This window comes from Ranitomeya variabilis, chromosome 4 (genome assembly GCF_051348905.1).
Source record: "Ranitomeya variabilis isolate aRanVar5 chromosome 4, aRanVar5.hap1, whole genome shotgun sequence".
In the NCBI taxonomy this organism is placed as follows: Eukaryota; Metazoa; Chordata; class Amphibia; order Anura; family Dendrobatidae; genus Ranitomeya; species Ranitomeya variabilis.
In genome coordinates this window covers 714,886,017-714,903,426 of record NC_135235.1, presented here as the reverse complement: position 1 = coordinate 714,903,426, position 17,410 = coordinate 714,886,017, and the positions used below count along the sequence as shown (strand labels likewise).

The 17,410-nt window shown below is 45.6% G+C and overlaps 1 protein-coding gene across 1 annotated transcript in view; it reads right to left on the bottom strand.

Moving 5' to 3' along the window:
- The window catches only part of LOC143766574 (uncharacterized), a 61,025-nt gene that overhangs the window by 27,212 nt on the left and 16,403 nt on the right, over nt 1–17,410 (bottom strand). The window contains exons 2-5 of the mRNA XM_077254349.1: nt 1,444–1,578; nt 1,138–1,314; nt 932–1,055; nt 751–848 (exon numbers count right to left, since the gene is read on the bottom strand). Coding sequence (XP_077110464.1) covers nt 751–848; nt 932–1,055; nt 1,138–1,314; nt 1,444–1,578 — 534 coding nt within the window. The remainder of the gene's footprint in view (nt 1–750; nt 849–931; nt 1,056–1,137; nt 1,315–1,443; nt 1,579–17,410) is intronic.

Genomic DNA, 17,410 nt, shown 5'->3' with positions numbered 1-17,410 from the left:
CGTTGCCAGCGTATAATGACACTCACATATGATGGTACACACCTCAGATGTATCAGGTGGAGGACACCGCTGGACCTCAGCCAGGTCAGGATAAACTTTTTTTTTTGTAAAGCTGCAGTATGACGCTGCATTATACTACTATGGGGGTGCATTATACTACAAAGTGCATCATACCACTATGGGAGGGCATTATACTATGAGGTGCATTATACTATGAAGTGCATTATACCACTATGGGAGGGCATTATACTATGAGATGCATTATACTACTATGGAGGTGCATTATACTACTATGGGGGTGCATTATACTACTATGGGGGTGCATTATACTACTATGGGGGTGCATTATACTATTATGGGGGTGCATTATACTATTATGGGGGTGCATTATAGTACTATAGAGGTGCATTATATTCCTAAGGGGATGCATTATTCAACTATATATGACTATGGGATGCATTATACAGATGCAGAGTTTTTCTATGAGTGGGCAGTGGTACTGTGGAAGGTTCGAGAGTTGGAGACGGAGCTGGGGGGGTGTAGCCTGGGCAGAGTCCCAAGTGGGCCCGAAAGTTTTGCCAGTATGGGACACCGAAATTCCTGGTGGCAGCCCTGCCTGCCATCTGCACCGTTCTCATTACACAAGTATAAAACATATAATACTGGTGAATAAAACAAGACCGAGCACAAGACCTTCACAGCCGTCTACACATCAGAGGGGAGATCTCATGACACCTTCTCTCCATCTACCTGATGATCCTGAGGAACATTGGGATCTTCTGGTTTATAGTCCTGTGGAAGAAGAGGATTGGGACATCTCTCTGGTGTTGTCCTCCTACTGGATAGAACTGGAGGAAGCACATACAGGGACTGAATTCATTCTTTACCTACAGATAATTATAGGCTGTATGTATTTAGTCCTGTCTATTACCTCGTGATGTGAGGGGCTGGGGAACCTCCATTATGATGTCCTTGTATACATCTTTGTGTCCTGCTAAATACTCCCACTCCTCCATGGAGAAATAGATGGCGACATCCTGACACCTTATAGGAACCTGACACACACAATGATACCGTTATACCCAGAAACCTTCACAGTGTTACTGTATAATGTCCCAGCATTCCCAGCAGTGTCACCTGTCCAGTCAGCAGCTCAATCATCTTGTAGGCGAGTTCTAGGATCTTCTGGTCATTGATGTCCTCATGTATCAGGTGAGGTGGAGTCCCCATGACTGGGCTTAGGGGTCTTCCCAATCCCTCAGACACAGGGTCCTGACAGCATTCACTAGAGGTCTTCTTCACTACTGTGTAATCCTGGTTATGGAGAGACACATTAATAAATCTCACTACAGACATTTCCAGAGTCCTCACCTCTCCAGTTCTGTCCATCTGTTATTCCCATAGATAAGAATGATGTAATGTGATGTCATCAGAGTCTCTCACCTCTCCAGTAAGCCGGAGGAGGATCTCTAGGGTGAGGTGTAATATCCTCTCCGCCATCTTGTCTCTGTCCATATCCATCCTTAATGGGTAAATCAGGAAAATTCTCTTACATAGAAGATCCGATATTGTAGAGACCTGAATGAGAAGAAGATGAGCCGATGTAACATCATAAAAATCCTGTGTAATAATACAATTACTGGAGATAATAAGGGAAACACATGAGTGATTATTTTACAGTATTTAGTTTTCTTCTTTACATCTACTAATAAAACCTATATACACGGCTCAAAAAAATAAAGGGAACACTAAAATACCACATCCTAGATATCACTGAATGAAATATTTCAGATGCAAATTTTTATGCGTTACATAGTGGAATGTGTTGAGAACAATAAAACATAAAAATGATCAATGTAAATCAAAATGAATATCCCATGGAGGTCTGGATTTGGAATGATACTCAAAATCAAAGTGGAAAATCAAATTACAGGCTGATCCAACTTCAGTGGAAATGCCTCAAGACAAGGAAATGATGTTCAGTTGTGTGTGTGTGTTGCCTCCTTGTGCCTGTATGACCTCCCTACAAGTCTGGGCATACTCCTGATGAGGCGGCGGATGGTCTCCTGAGGGATGTCCTCCCAGACCTGGACTAAAGCATCCGCCAACTCCTGAACAGTCTGTTGTGCAACGTGACGTTGATGGATCGTGCAAGACATGATGTCCCAGATGTGTTCAATCAGATTCAGGTCTGGGGAACGGGCAGGCCAGTCTGTAGCTTCAATGCCTTCATCTTGCAGGAACTGCTGACACACTCCAGCCACATGAGGTCTGACATTGTCCTGCATTAGGAGGAACCCAGGGCCAACTGCACCAGCATATGGTCTCACAAGGGGTCTGAGGATCTCATCTCGGTACCTAATGACAGTCAGGCTACCTCTGGCGAGCACATGGAGGGCTATGTGGCCCTCCAAAGGAATGCCACCCCACACCATTACTGACCCACTGCCAAATCGGTCATGCTGAAGGATGTTGCAGGCAGCAGATCGCTCTTCACGGCGGCTCTACACTCCGTCACGTCTGTCACATGTGCTCAGTGTGAACCTGCTTTCATCTGTGAAGAGCACAGGGCACCAGTGGCGAATTTGCCAATCCTGGTCTTCTGTGGCAAACGCCAATCTTCCTGCACTGTGTTGGGCTGTGAGCACAACCCATGAGGAAATCACAGCTAGAATAAGTTGTAAAAACTGTACTTAAAAAATTACCTTTAATTACGTCTTAACGCAGTAAGGTGATAACAAGGACCACTACCACCATTTTAAAGATACCAGGAGGTGCCTGTACCCATCACTAAACTGAACTGTTCCTACCTACCAGCGGAGGTTGGCACCCTACACCTGTGCAATGGCGCCCCCGATCACTGGCGACTGTCCCTCCTACCCCTATCCAGCCCTGTGGGATGGGGAAAGGAATAGGAGTAGAGATATTGAAATGAGAGTTTGTTTGGACAGTATACCACAATAATAGTGATTGAAGAGATTGCTAAGACCGGCACAATAGCAACATGGATCAACATGCACCGTATCATGCAGCACACTATGAAGGGGTATCGTTTCCTTATGTGCTTGCACTCTGAACCCTGCTATTGTGCCGGTCATAGCAACTTCTTCAGCAGCTAAGTAGTCTCTTTATACTATGTATACTTTATTCACTCCTGATGAACCTTGAAAGGGGAAATGAGTGTGTTTCAGAGCTCTGAGGTTTTTTTTCTTTTCATAACTTCTTGATTTGATGACATGTACCTGTTCTTTAACATGCAGCTGAGCCTTATCTGGTTTTGAATATTTTTGGGCTTATTGCTTAACCCCTTTCTGCCATCGGACGTACTGTCCCGTCCATGCGACCTGGGACTTAAAGGGACTGTCCTCCATAGTACACGCCTGCGTAAGGCAAGATTGCCTTGTGCAGGCATGTACTACAGAGGACAGAGAATGAACTTCAATCCAATATTGCAGCCAGCATGCAGCCAGCGGGTAAGGAAAGGGTGAATCAAACACCCGAAAACCCCACCCCTATGGCTGAAGATTGTTCCCTCCAAATTAAGGTGACAGAGTCCCTTTAATTCCCATGGACGGGAAAGTATGTAATACCCGATCAGCCGCGCTCACAGGGGGAGCACGGTTGATCACAGCCGAGTGTCAGCCGATTATCACAGCTGACATCCGGCACTGTGACCGCTCCTGGCACTTTAACCCCCGAAACACTGCGATTAAACATGATCACAGCGTTCCGTGGCATAGGGAAGCATCGCGCAGGGATGGGGCTCCCTGCGTGCTTCCCTGAGACCCTCGGAACAATGCGATGTGATCACGCTGTCCAAGGGTCTCCTTCGTAATCCTCACTGCGGATCCAAGATGGCCGAGGGGGTCCGTCCGGGTCCTGCAGGGAGGTTGGCTTGTGAGCAAAGTGTCAGATCAGCGATCTGATAATATATAGTGATGTCCCCCCGTGGGGCAAAGTAAAAAAAAAGTTTAAAAAAAACCCCCGCCGAACAAAAAGTGTTAAAACACGCGGTCAAAAAGACAGATATAAATAAACATAGTACTGCTGAAAACGTCATCTTGTCCTGCTAAAAATTGAGCCAGCATACAGCGTCATTAGCGAAACAAATAAAAAGCTATAGCCCTCAGAATAAAGTGATGCAAAATTATTTTTTATATAAAATTGTTTTTATTGTATAAAAGCGCCAAAACATAAAAAAAAATATAAATGAGATATCGCTGTAATCGTACTGACCCGAAGAATAAAACTGCTTTATCAATTTTACCAAACGCAGAACGGTAGGCACACCTCCAAAAAAGAAATTCATGAATTGCTGGTTTTTGTTCATGCTGCCTCACAAAAATCGGAATAAAAAGCGATCAAAAAAGTCACGTGCCCGAAAATTGGTACCAATAAAAACATCAACTTGTTCAGCAAAAAACAAGACCTCACGTGACTCTGTTGACCAAAATATGGAAAAATTATAGCTTCCAAAATGTGGAGAAGCAAAAACTATTTTTTGCAATAAAAAGCGTCTTTTAGTGTGTGACAGCTGCCAAATATAAAAACCCGCTATAAATAGTAAATCAAACCCCCCTTTATCATCACCTTAGTTAGGGAAAAATAATAAAATAAAAAAAATGTATTAATTTTCCCATTAGGGTTAGGGCTAAAGTAAGGGTTGGGGCTAAAGTTAGGGTTGGGATTACATTTACGGTTGGGATTAGGGTTAGGGGTATGTCAGGGTTAGGTGTGCTTAGGATTATGGTTGAGATTAGGGTTAGGGGTGTGTTGGGAGTTAGGGGTGTGGTTAGAGTTGGGATTAGGATTAGGGGTGTGTTGGGGTTAAGGGTGTATTGGGGTTAGGGGTGTGGTTAGGGTTGGGATTAGGGGTGTGTTCGGGTTAGGGTTGGAGTTACAATTGGGAGGTTTCCTCTGTTTAGACACATCAGGGGCTCTCCAAAAGCAACATGGCATCCAATCTCAATTCCAGCCAATTCTGCGTTGAAAAAGTAAAACAATGCTCCTTCCCTTCTGAGCTCTCTTGTAGGCCCAAACAGGGGTTTATCCCAATATATGGGGTAGCAGCATATTCAGGACAACTTGGACAACAACTATTGGGGTCCAATTTCTCTAGTTACCCTTAGGAAAATAAAAATTTGGGGGCTAAAATTCATTTTTGTGGGAAAAAAGATTTTTTATTTTCATGGCTCTGCATTATAAACTGTAGTGAAAAACTTGGGGGTTCAAAGTTCTCACAACACATCTAGATAAGTTCCTTTGGGGGTCTAGTTTCCATTATGGGGTCACTTGTGGGGGGTTTCTACTGTTTAGGTACATGAGGGGCTCTGCAAACGCAACGTGACGCCTGCAGACCATGCCATCAAAGTCTGCATTCCAAACGGCGCTCCTTCCCTTCCGAGCTGTGCCATGAGCCCAACAGTAGTTTACCCCCACACATGGGGTATCAGCGTACTCAGGACAAATTGTACAACTTTTGGGGTCCAATTTCTGCTGTTACCCTTGGTAAAATAAAACAAATTGGATCTGAAGTAAATTTTGTGTGAAAAAGTGAAATGTTCATTATTTTTTTTTTAAACATTCCAAATATTCCTGTGAAACACCTGAAGGGTTAATAAACTTCTTGAATGTGGTTTTGAGCATCTTGAGGAGTGCAGTTTTTTAGAATGGTGTCATGGATCGCCCCCAGGTGTAGGGCAGTGGGGTACTCGGTACCGGGTCCCTCTGTCTCGGTTCTGGGGATGTCACAGTGGCCCGACCCGGTCCGTGGCCCTGCTAAGGAGCGCCCAATTAAAGGTATAGTTTGTCAAGTGTTTGTGACGCCACCTGTGGTATTCGGTCAGGGTGACCGATGCTGCTAGGGGTCCGCTGGGGTGATGGAATGGCAGCTAGATGTTATACCTTCCCACAGGTGAAGTATGTCCCCAGGGCTTCCCTTAATGAGTAAGGTGGTAATGGTGGGTGTTGTAAGGCACGACGAGGACACAAAGGTTGCAGTCTCTTTACCTTTTACTGAAGACTTCAGCGTCCACAGTCCAGAGTACCGTTCACAGGGCTGGCTGAGTCTGGCCGGTCTGAAGGCACATCCAGAGTTCCCTTTGCAGGTGGAAATCAGTAGCCTTCCTACTAGCGCCTGTGTGTTGTAGTACCTCCCTGCTGAGCACCACGGGATAGTCCTCACATCTGTCGTGTATATTTCTGTTTCTCTCTCTCCCCGTCCCCCAGATGGTATGGATAGGACGACCCATATGATGGGGTAGGCCTGGAGCTATTTTATAGGGACCCTAGTGACGCCCCTCTCCCACAATTTGCCTCCGTTGTCTTCATTAGGTTAAAGGTTGGGCAGCCAACTTGGAGTTAACTGTCCTGCCATTGTTTGAAGTAATGCGTAGAGCCAATTACTCCCTCGGTGTTCCGGCCACCGGCTACGCGCCTCAGAAGGATGTTGCCGATCTTAAGGCAGGACTCCTCCTGGTATTAACTCCTTGTGCTGTGATCTCGTTTCTCACTTCTCCACAATATACTTCGCTTCTTGTCCTTTGTTAGGATGCTGCCACAATGAGGTGCAGGCGCAGCTCCGTAACGTTCTATCTCTTGCTATGTCTCTGTCAGGATCCCACCCGACAGGGACCTCTGTCTGCAGCTCAGATGTTCCTCCTTCTCTCCCTGTCTGCCTAACAGGTCTTCTCTGGGTCTCACCCAGGCAGCTTCTCTCTAACTTCCTATCCAACCCCCAGTTTTACCCGAGTGTGAGGAGTGGCCTGATAGAACCCTTTGCTCCCCCTTGTGGTTGGAGTGTGAAGTGTAGTGTGTGACTGATACCTGGTCAGGTGAACTCCTTTAATACCATCAGACGTAATATCACTCCCCCTGATGGAAGAGCGACATTACTGCAACGACCAGGACTCTGGGGCGCTGCATGTCACACTTGGGTATTTTCTATTATATCGATCCCTCAAAGTGACTTCAAATGTAATGTGGTCCCTAAAAAAAAAATGGTGTTGTAAAAATGAGAAATTGCTGGTCAACCCTTATAACTCCAACAAAAAAAATTTGGGTTCCAAAATTGTGCTGATGTAAAGTAGACATGTGGGAAATGTTACTTACTTTGTGTGTGACATATCTCTGTGATTTAAGGGCATGAAAATTCAAAGTTGGAAAAAAATTTTCCACAGCTAAATGCAAGTAATGTTGAGGAAATTTTACCACTAACATGAAGTACAATATGTCATGAGAAAACACTGTCAGAATCACCGGGATCCGTTGAAGCGTTCCAGAGTAATAACCTCATAAATGAACAGTGGTCAGAATTGTAAAAATTGGCCCGGTCATTAACATGCAAACCACCCTTGGGGTTAAGGGGTGAATGCCCTGGGATCATGCAATATTTATGCAGGCTATGATATTTATATATGACATTGGCCAACTGTTTAGTTCCTACTCAGACAGTATAACTATTTGCCCTATATGAGGAAGCGGAACTATATTGATCATTTATTAGTTTGAGCTCACTTGTATGTTAGTTTTGGATAGTAAACTGTTGAGTCTAACATATCATTGCCATCATTGTTAGACTTCACCCCTTCACTGCCCCTCATATGGAAATGATCTTATGGTCTTAGGGTTAGGAGGGACAGCCGTCTGGAGCGGGGGCACCAACAAAATCGTAAATATCATATAGGGTGCCAACCTCCGCTGATAGGCAGGAGATAGATAAGGGTAAGGCCCCTTCAATTCATTTTGACCCCTCATCAAGTCTATATTATCTTTTACAACTCCCTTTATCTTGGGTACGTGAAAATCTAAATATATTTTCACTCACGTGGTTTACTACCCCACATTAAAATTTTGGCAGTAATAATAAAAAAGTAACACATCAATCCCCCACTATAATTGTGGTATACTGTCCAAACAAATTCATTTCATTATCTCTCCTATTTCTTTCCCCATCCCACAGGGCTGGATAGGGGTAGGAGGGATAGTCGATGGGGAGCGGGGGTGCCATTGCGCAACTGTAGGATGCCAACCTCCGCTGGTAGGTAGGAACAGTTCAGTTTAGTGGGTACAGGCGCCTCCTGTTATCTTTTAAATCGTGGTAGTGGTCCTTAATATCACCTTACTGCGTTAAGACGTAATTAAAAGGTAATTTTTTTTTTTAACTACAGTTTTTACACAGTGAATTTTTTTCTGTGAGCACAACCCCCATCTTTGGACATCGGTCACTCAGACCATCTTCATGGAGTCGGTTTATAGCCGTTTGTGCAGACACATGCACATTTGTGGCCTGCTGGAGGTCATTTTGCAGGGCTCCTCCTGTTCCTCCTTGCACAAAGGCTGAGCCCCTTCCACATCTCCTGGTGTACTGGCCTGTCTCCTGCTAGCGCCTCCAGCCTCTGGACACTACGCTGAGACACAGCAAAACTTCTTGCCACAGCTCACATTGATGTGCAATCCTGGATGAGCTGCACTACCTGAGCCACTTATGTGGGTTGTAGAGTTCGTCTCTTGCTACCATGAGTGTGTAAGCACAACCAACATTCAAAAGTGACCAAAACATCAGCCAGATAGCATTGGTACCGAGATGTGGTCTGTGGTCCCCACCTGCAGAACTACTCCTTTATTGAGTGTGTCTTGATAATTGCAAATAATGTCCAGCTGTTGTCTATTCCATTTGCACAACAGCATGTGAAATTGGTTGTCAAACAGTGTTGCTTCCCAAGTGGACAGTTTGATTTCACAGAAGTTTGATTTACTTGTAGTTATAGTCTGTTGTTTAAGTGTTCCCTTTATTTTTTTGAGCAGTGTATTTTAGGCCGCAGACAACAAGCAGTTTCTTCCTCGGAGTCGGTAGCTGAATACGTTGCCTTTAGACTCCTCTTCCATAACGCTAATTCTCGTCTCATTTACCTAAACTGGAATCGGCATTAGCAATACTGCAGGAGATATTCATTACGTGACATGAGAAATAACTACTTCTTGATGAGAATGACATCATCTTCTACTACGGCTCTAGAAACATATTTGTCCAGAGTCCGTCACTGACCCCATCACCACCGGCCGTCTATATGAATGATTCCCGATTCCCTGCACTGTAATCTTCTAGCACATTAGATCACATGTCTGAGTCACACACAGAAGTTTGAGGCTTTTATAAAAACTGTCATGCTGCTGCAGTGCAGTATAACGCAACCTCCACCAGAGGGAGCTTGAGAGGGAAGTGAGACTGCATACACAGAGAAGCACTGCAGAGCAGCAGCATAGGCACCACCAAGTGCCGAGAGAGTGGTCCAACAAGCCGAGTCAAAAAACAACAATAGGCAGAAGTACTAAAGAGATCAGCAATACACGTGGTCAGGAACAAGCCAGGAGTTTCAGCAACGGTCAGAAGCGGATAAGACAGGAGGCAGAAGAGAGTCTGAATACAAGCCAAGTCAGAAACCAGAGTATCAAAACCGAAACGCTGGAAAAAGGGCAGACAGAGGGAGTCAACAGACACGGGGGCAAGTCAGGGATCACAGCAGGACAAACCAAGAGCTACCAGAGTCAGGTTCACACGCCGAAGGCAGAACTATAGCTGACACCGCCAGCAGGATGCATGGGAGCTAAATAGCAAACCTGAACCCAGAATGAGGCAGAGCAAAGTTAACTTGACATGATCCCCCCGGAAAAAGGGCAGACAGGATTAAACCCTGGCACGGATCATGACAAAAAGCTTTTTTGTTTGCACAAACACAGCGGACAGAAATTATCTGATCCCAAAGTCTCCATGTACAGTGTTTTATGGGATTTATTTCTGGCCTTAGGCTTTCCTATATTACAGGGGAAAAAAAAAAACAGATACTAAAAATTATTTTTTTTGACACGCTAAACATTTGTTTTACTCTTTTGGGCCCCAGAACATAGATTTACACTGCAGGGATTGCACAGGGGCGGCTACAACGAAGCCCTGGTAGTTTAACCACTTGCTGCTGCCAAAATCAAACATGGCATCTAAGCAGATGTGACGGAGTTTGGCTGAATGCCCTCCGACCCAAAGTACTCAATAGTATGGGGCGGCCTAGTTACTACGATACTTACATGCCTAATAATGGTGTCTGGGCCTGAAATGTATGACGGTCTATTAGGCCGGGCCAGAGGCAGCGTCCAATAAGACAACCCCTTCTTGATTAATATGTTTGGCCCCGATTATAATAATAAACCCTATACTCAACTCCCGTGCTGGAACCGTTTGCATTATTTAAATGTACCTGTAAATTCTAAATGTACCTGCATTGTTTGCTGAATTAAATAATAAAATTCCTGTAGTAAAACACCCGTTAAAAGTTCCCTCAATAATACAATACACGTTTGCGGCGGCGGCGCTCAAAGAGACAAAGAAAACCCAGATATTGTGCAAAGAAAGTAAACATTTATTTAACCAAAAAATAACTGTTTAGGATCGGGGTCTATCTGAGGGTGAGATGTGGTGGACCTTGGGGGTGTGGAGCTGAGGATTGGGTGGTAGTTGATGAAGGCGTTACAGGGGAAGGGGCAACAAATTAAAGGATTGAATCATGGATGGAACTGGACACATTGGGAGTAGACAACACAGTGTAATCATAGGAATGGATAGATAAACTGGAAGGGACAGACACAAGGGAAGGTAGTGACACATTTGAGAACAAAGAAGCATTGGTAGGTGGGGGTACAGGTGGTGGGTCCAATTTTAGCAGGGGTTTTTTTGACTCCGGGTCTTCGTCCTGGTGGAAATGTTATTAGTTTTGGACCTTTGCTTTCTTGGCCAAGTGGGAGAGGTGGCCTCTGTAGCAGTCTTTCGGTGTGGTGCTGGACTGGGCAGCGTGGTGGATGCTGCTGACTGCAGGGGTAACATAGAAACATAGTTATTAAGGTTGAAGGAAGATTTTAAGCCCATCTAGTTCAAACCATAGCCTAACCTAACATGCCCTAACATGTTGATCCAGAGGAAGGGGAAAAAACCCATGTGGCAAAGAGTAAGCTCCACATTGGGTAAAAAAGGGAATTAGACCTACCGGTAATTCGGTTTCCAGGTAGTCCCTCAGGACAGCACAATGGATGGATGGAGGATGTCCTTCCTTTGACCTATAGCGGGACAGGATCATAGAGAGGTTAAAAGGACCCTCCCACCTCCACCCTCCAGTGTTTTTTCAAAGTACCACAGAAGGATGGAAATAAATGGTCTAAACATGCCCTTACAAACACGTGTGTTATAATCCATTTAACAGCTTCATCTTAATTTTGAGCCATGGTGACTCAAAGGACGAACGATCTCCCGGTAAATTAATCCCGTACAAGCCTAAAAAGAGAAACATAAGGGAGGGAACTAAGGGTGCTGTCCTGAGGGACTACCTGGAAACCGAATTACCGGTAGGTCTAATTCCCTTTTTCCATTACGTCCCTCAGGACAGCACAATGGAGAATACCAAAGAAACTCTCCCAGGGTGGGTACAGAAGCCCAGGAATCAAAGTCCCAGGCTAAAACCAGACTAGATGTATAAATGATATGAAAGATCAGAAAAACCATAGATATCTAAAGAGATCCGCAAAGAAAATCACCGTAGTGAGTGTCTGATATACATCTATAATGGCCAATTTCAGTATGAATGTGGTAAACGAAATAAGCATCAGAAACAAAGAGGGAAATTCACCCATTGTACTCCAATACCAATAATGAACCACAGCAAGTTATTTATTGTGATAGATACTTATAGACATCGCTGCCCCAGAATATGGTTAGAGAACCTTATTGCCCAGCAAAATATGGTGAAAGTCACAGCCACCACACAATGAAGACTGTACCGACCAATAATAAACTGGATGTGCTTATAACAGGAACTATGAAGCAATATAATGCAATATGATGTCCAAAGGCACTATTAAGTAATCTGATTCAATACGATGCAATATGATGCAAAGTCACTATGAAGCGCTATAATGCATATAGCAACTATGAAGAAATATGATGCACAAAGGCAATCTGAAGCACTATGATGCAAACACGAACAATGAAGCAATATGATGCATATAGGAATAATGAAGCAGTATGATGCATGAAGTAACTATGAATCGCTATGGTGCATATAGGAACAATGAAGCACTATAATGCATATAGGAACTATGAAGCAATATGATGCATGAAGGAGCTATAAAGCACAATGGTGCATATAGGAACAATGAAGCAATATGCTGTAATATAATGCACAAAGGCAATATGAAGCGCTATGGTGCATATAGGAACAATGAAGCAATATGCTGTAATATAATACACAAAGTCACTATGAAGCGCTATGATGCATATAGGAAACATGAAGCAATATGCTGTAATCTAATGCACAAAGGCAATATGAAGCGCTATGATGCGTATAGGAACCATGAAGCAATATGCTGTAATATAATGCACAAAGGCATTATGAAGCGCTATGATGTGTATAGGAACCATGAAGCAATATGCTGTAATCTAATGCACAGAGGCAATATGAAGCGTTATGATGCATATAGGAACCATGAAGCAATATGATACACAAAGGCAATATGAGCACTATGATGCATATAGGAACAGAGATGCAATATATGATGCAGAAAGGCAATATGAAGCACTCTGATGCATAAAGGAACCATGAAGCAATATGATGCAATATGATACACGAAGTAACTATGAAGCGCTATGATGCATATAGGAACTATAAAGCAATATGATGCCGTATGATAACCCAGAGGCACTCAATATGTTGCATAGATGTACTATGATTCAGTATCATGCACAGAGACCCTCCATATGATGCATAAAAGCAGTATGATGCAGTATTATGCACGGAGGCACTTGATATGATGCACAGAAAGACTAGGCTATGCTTGAAGGTGCCAAACAAGAGACCAGGCCTACACTTTTAAGCAAAAGAGCAATCTATCAGAGGTCCAGATAAATCTCCACTCTGAACAGTACCTCTCATTTGTCAGACTGACTCCACCCAAAGGAGCTAATTAATGAGCCGCAGCTGGAGGGCAGATTTCATGAAGACAATGTGCTGAATAAACACCTTGTGTCCTCCTACGGACGGAGTAGTTAAGTTGCAAAGAAAAGTGAAACACTTGTTTATTGAACCAAAAAATGGAAAGCATGCTTCAAAAAAAAAAAAAAAAAAAAATCACTCTGAAGACCAATCATAAGGCTCTGTGCAGACAAAACCTGCAACTAACTGAAGTCCAGTCATGAGATGTAGCCTGGACATATGGCCCTACCATAGCCTAGAGGTCCAAGGCCTAGCTGCAAATGGGTTCCAGGTACAGCTTTGACACAAAGGCATGAGACTAGAGTCAGCCCAGAGGCCCAGGCCAACAATGCAACATTTAAACCATGCACTCACCTGTGCTGGCTCCATACCTGCTAGAAGACAGGGGGAGCTGGTAACGCCGAAAGCCTACCGTGGAAGGAAGCGGCGTCCCCATTACTCTTCTCCTGTGCCCCCTTCCGTGTTCCATCGTAGAACGCACGCCAAACCTATGTGCCGGCGCTCCTCTCTGGCATCACTGTAAGCGCCACAGCCTTCTCCACCACACGACATAGAGGTGTTTTGCTGGTTGGCGTCCGAGCCGAGAGCCCCCCACCGGGAGGAAGCGGCTCTACCCAGGAGCCCGTCCGCTCGACTGGTCTCTGGGGCTGAGGGACTCCCCACCGGGGAGTTTCCACCCTGGGCTACTTGACAGGGGGAAGGATTAAACTAGCCGCACGATCCCCCTGAGCCCATTGCACAGGCTGACTGTTGGCTGAGGAACCTCTCAAAGAGGAGTCGGCCACGGTCCACTTGACAGGGGTGAGAGAATCCACAGGCTATCTTCGCTCTAGGAGCAACCTCTCATACAACCGTCCCCTGTAGGGACAGGAAAATCACTGGAGGGTGGAGGTGGGAGGGTCCTTTTAACCTCTCTATGATCCTGTCCCGCTATAGGTCAAAGGAAGGACATCCTCCATCCATCCATTGTGCTGTCCTGAGGGGCGTAATGGAAAAAATGTCTTCCCGACTCCACATACGGCAATCAGACTAGTTCCCTGGATCAACGCCCTATCAAGGAATCTAGTGTATATACCCTGTAACATTATACTTTTCAAGAAAGGTATCCAGTCCCCTCTTAAATTTAAGTAACGAATCACTCATTACAACATCATACGGCAGAGAGTTCCATAGTCTCACTGCTCTTACAGTAAAGAACCCGCATCCGTAATTATGCTTAAACCTTCTTTCCTCCAGACGTAGAGGATGCCCCCTTGTCCCTGTCTCAGGTCTACAAGTAAAAAGGTCATCAGAAAGGTCTTTGTACTGTCCCCTCATATATTTATACATTAAAATAAGATCACCCTTTAGACTTCATTTTTCCAAACTAAATAACCCCAAGTGTAATAACCTATCTTGGTATTGCAGACCCCCCAGTCCTCTAATAACTGAACTTGGTAGCATGGTGGGTGCTGAACTTGGGAGCGTCGTAGATGCTGCTGGCCGCAGGGATGATGAAGTTGGCTGCGTGGTGGCTCTGTGAACTGGAGGCGGTGGTGGTGGAGGATAGTTCGTCACTCTGGGAGTTTGAAAGTAGATGTTCGGCTGCTGGTAATATCTTCTGGCCTGTTGATTGTAACTTTGTGACTGCTGCAGCTGCAGCAATGCTTGGCTGTAAGCAGCCTGGCAGGCCTGCATGACGTTGATCTGGAATTGAGGCGTAAAGTTTTCTGACACTTCCCGCTATATTGAAGGAAAAAAAAAAAAAAAATGTCACGCCGGTCTCTCAAGGTCGGCTTCCAGGCGATCAAGGCGTTTGCTGACATCCTGTATAAGTGTGTTCACATGGGTAAATCCACTCTTCAGTCTATCACCAAGCACCTTAATCCCATCCTGGAAGACCGAGCGTAAGTGCATAAACTCGGGCATGAGTTACCTCTCCCAGGCCCTCTGCTGCTGATGAGAAGACCCAACAAAAGCAGCGGCAGAGGGCTGGGAGAAGGGAAAACCGGATGGATCGGCGGCTGCCTCTTCCTCAGCCTGTTAGGCCTGACAGGTTGCTACATCGCTGGTGGATGATTGGGATTGTGCTTGTTCATTGGCCGGTCGATGAGGGTCCACTCCAACAGAGAACAATCCAGGTTGTGTGGTGAAAAAAAACAAAAAAAACACATTAGTAAAACACCAAAAAAAGGTTAAATAGTAAGACAAAACAAAAGATACTCACATTCGGGTAGCAAGCGCAGGCATCAGAAAAGCAAGGTTCCGATGGTATTTGTATTTGCCGAGTATCCTTTGAGCAGCACCACTTTTAACCTGGTTCTCCTGTCTCATGTCCTTGTTGAAGAGATCCTTCATCGAGCGCCAACGCACTCTTATTCTCTTCACTGTGGTGGGGAAAAAAAAGGAAAAAAATAATTGTAAAACAATGCACCTACATTTACAGTAATAGGGAATCTCCACATACCTTCACTAGAAGAGCTGCACACCAGGTATATGGCAGTTCTCTGAGCACAGGACCTGTGATGAGGTCACAGAAGGGGAGGAGTCAGGGGTCACATGATCAGGGGCCTCAGTGTATGCAGGACTCTGCTGTGCTGGTTGTCATGGTGCTGGATGAGGGGAAGTTTGTGTTTGGGTCAGGAGGGGTTTACAGTGTGGATGTAGCAGAGCCGTGTGTGTACGAGGTGTACGGAGCGGAGCCGCATTTGTACAAGGTGTATGGAGCGGAGTCGTGTGTGTACGGATGTACGAGGTGTACAGAAGTCATTGAGCTGTAGGTTGGATTGCTGCTAAAGGGAAAAAAAATCTCTTTAATTCTTCTTTGTTAGCGAGTGTGAACGAGCTGAGTGTGACCGGAGCGTGAGTGCGAACTGAAGTAAGTGTGTGTCTTGTGATTTAGTGACTTTGGATTCAGGGAGTTTACAAGGGAGGAATTACTGAATTGCTTTTTGCATTTTATTAATATTCTAAATTTCTTTTTAACGTTTCTGTCTGGTGGAATCCCCATTAGGAAATGTGCTCCACTATTGTTAATGCCATCCAGTGCACATCTGGCCACATGTATGCAGTCCTTGATCAGCCAGTCGAGGGTGCATACTGCTGTGCGAGATGTGAGCATGTTGTGCATTTGGAAGCCCGGATTCTGAATCTAAATGTGCAGCTGGCAACACTGAGATCCATAGACAATATGGAGAGGAGTCTGCTGCTCACTGAGTTCAATGAGACAGATGAGGGGGGATGGTAGGATGGAGCTGCAGGACAGTGTGGCAGTTAGCTGGGTGAGAGAAGGCCGGGTAGAGGAAAGAGTGCCAGGGAGGCTAGTCCTGATCTGTACACCCCAATACGTTTGCCAAGTTGGCAGATGAGGGGGGTCCCCCTACAGGGGTAGCACTACTGCAGCCAGGCATGTCCTCTGAAAGCCGGAGGAGTGACTGCTCCAGTAAGGAGGGAAATAGGAGAGCAGGGCAGGCCAGACAGGTGCTGGTAGTGGGGGACTCAGTTATTAGAGGAGCAGATAGGGCAATCTGTCACAAAGACAGGGATCGTCGAACGGTGTGCTGCCTACCTGGCGCTCGAGTCTAACACATCGCTAATCGGGTGGACCGATTACTGGGAGGGGCTGGTGAGGACCCAGTGGTCATGGTGCACATTGGCACAAATGACAAAGTTAGAGGTGGGTGGAAGGTCATTAAAGCAAGGACCTCCAAGGTGGTATTCTCAGAAATACTGACTGTACCACGTGCCACGCCAGAGGCAAAGGGAAATTAAGGAGATAAATAAGTGACTCAGGAATTAGTGTAGGAAGGAGGGGTTTGGGTTCCTGGAGAACTGGGCCAACTTCTTAGTTAGCTACAGGTTCTATGCTAGGGATGGGCTCAGTAGCGTAGCTACCAGGGGGGCAGAGGGGACCATCGCCCCAAGCTCGGTGCTCAGAGGGGGCCCACCTGGAGCTACACTACTGTAACTGCACGCGCCAATACAATTACATTCTGCGGCAGAGCAGGGAGAATCTTTCTCCCTGCTCTGCCACTATGGGGCCCCTGAGCAGGCAGTGAGGGGCCCGTTGCCAGCAGTGGGCCTCCCACCCATCACCGCTAGGTCAGCTGTTTTGGCATTTAGCCAATACAGCTGACCGCATTGATGAGGGAAGGAGCGCTACGCTCCTTCTGCCATCATCTCCCTGTCAGCATCTGACATCGCCGACCTTGACAGCGGGCGCGATGATGTCACTACCCGGCGCCCACTGTCAGAAGAGCGGGAGCTCGGAGCACCGCAGGAACAAGGAGGAAGAGGTTAGTATACAGTTTTTTTATTGGGGCTGCCTTATTCTACAGGGTCTGCCTATGGGGGTGATCTTTATGCTACTGGGTCTGCCCATGGGGGTGCTGCCTTATACT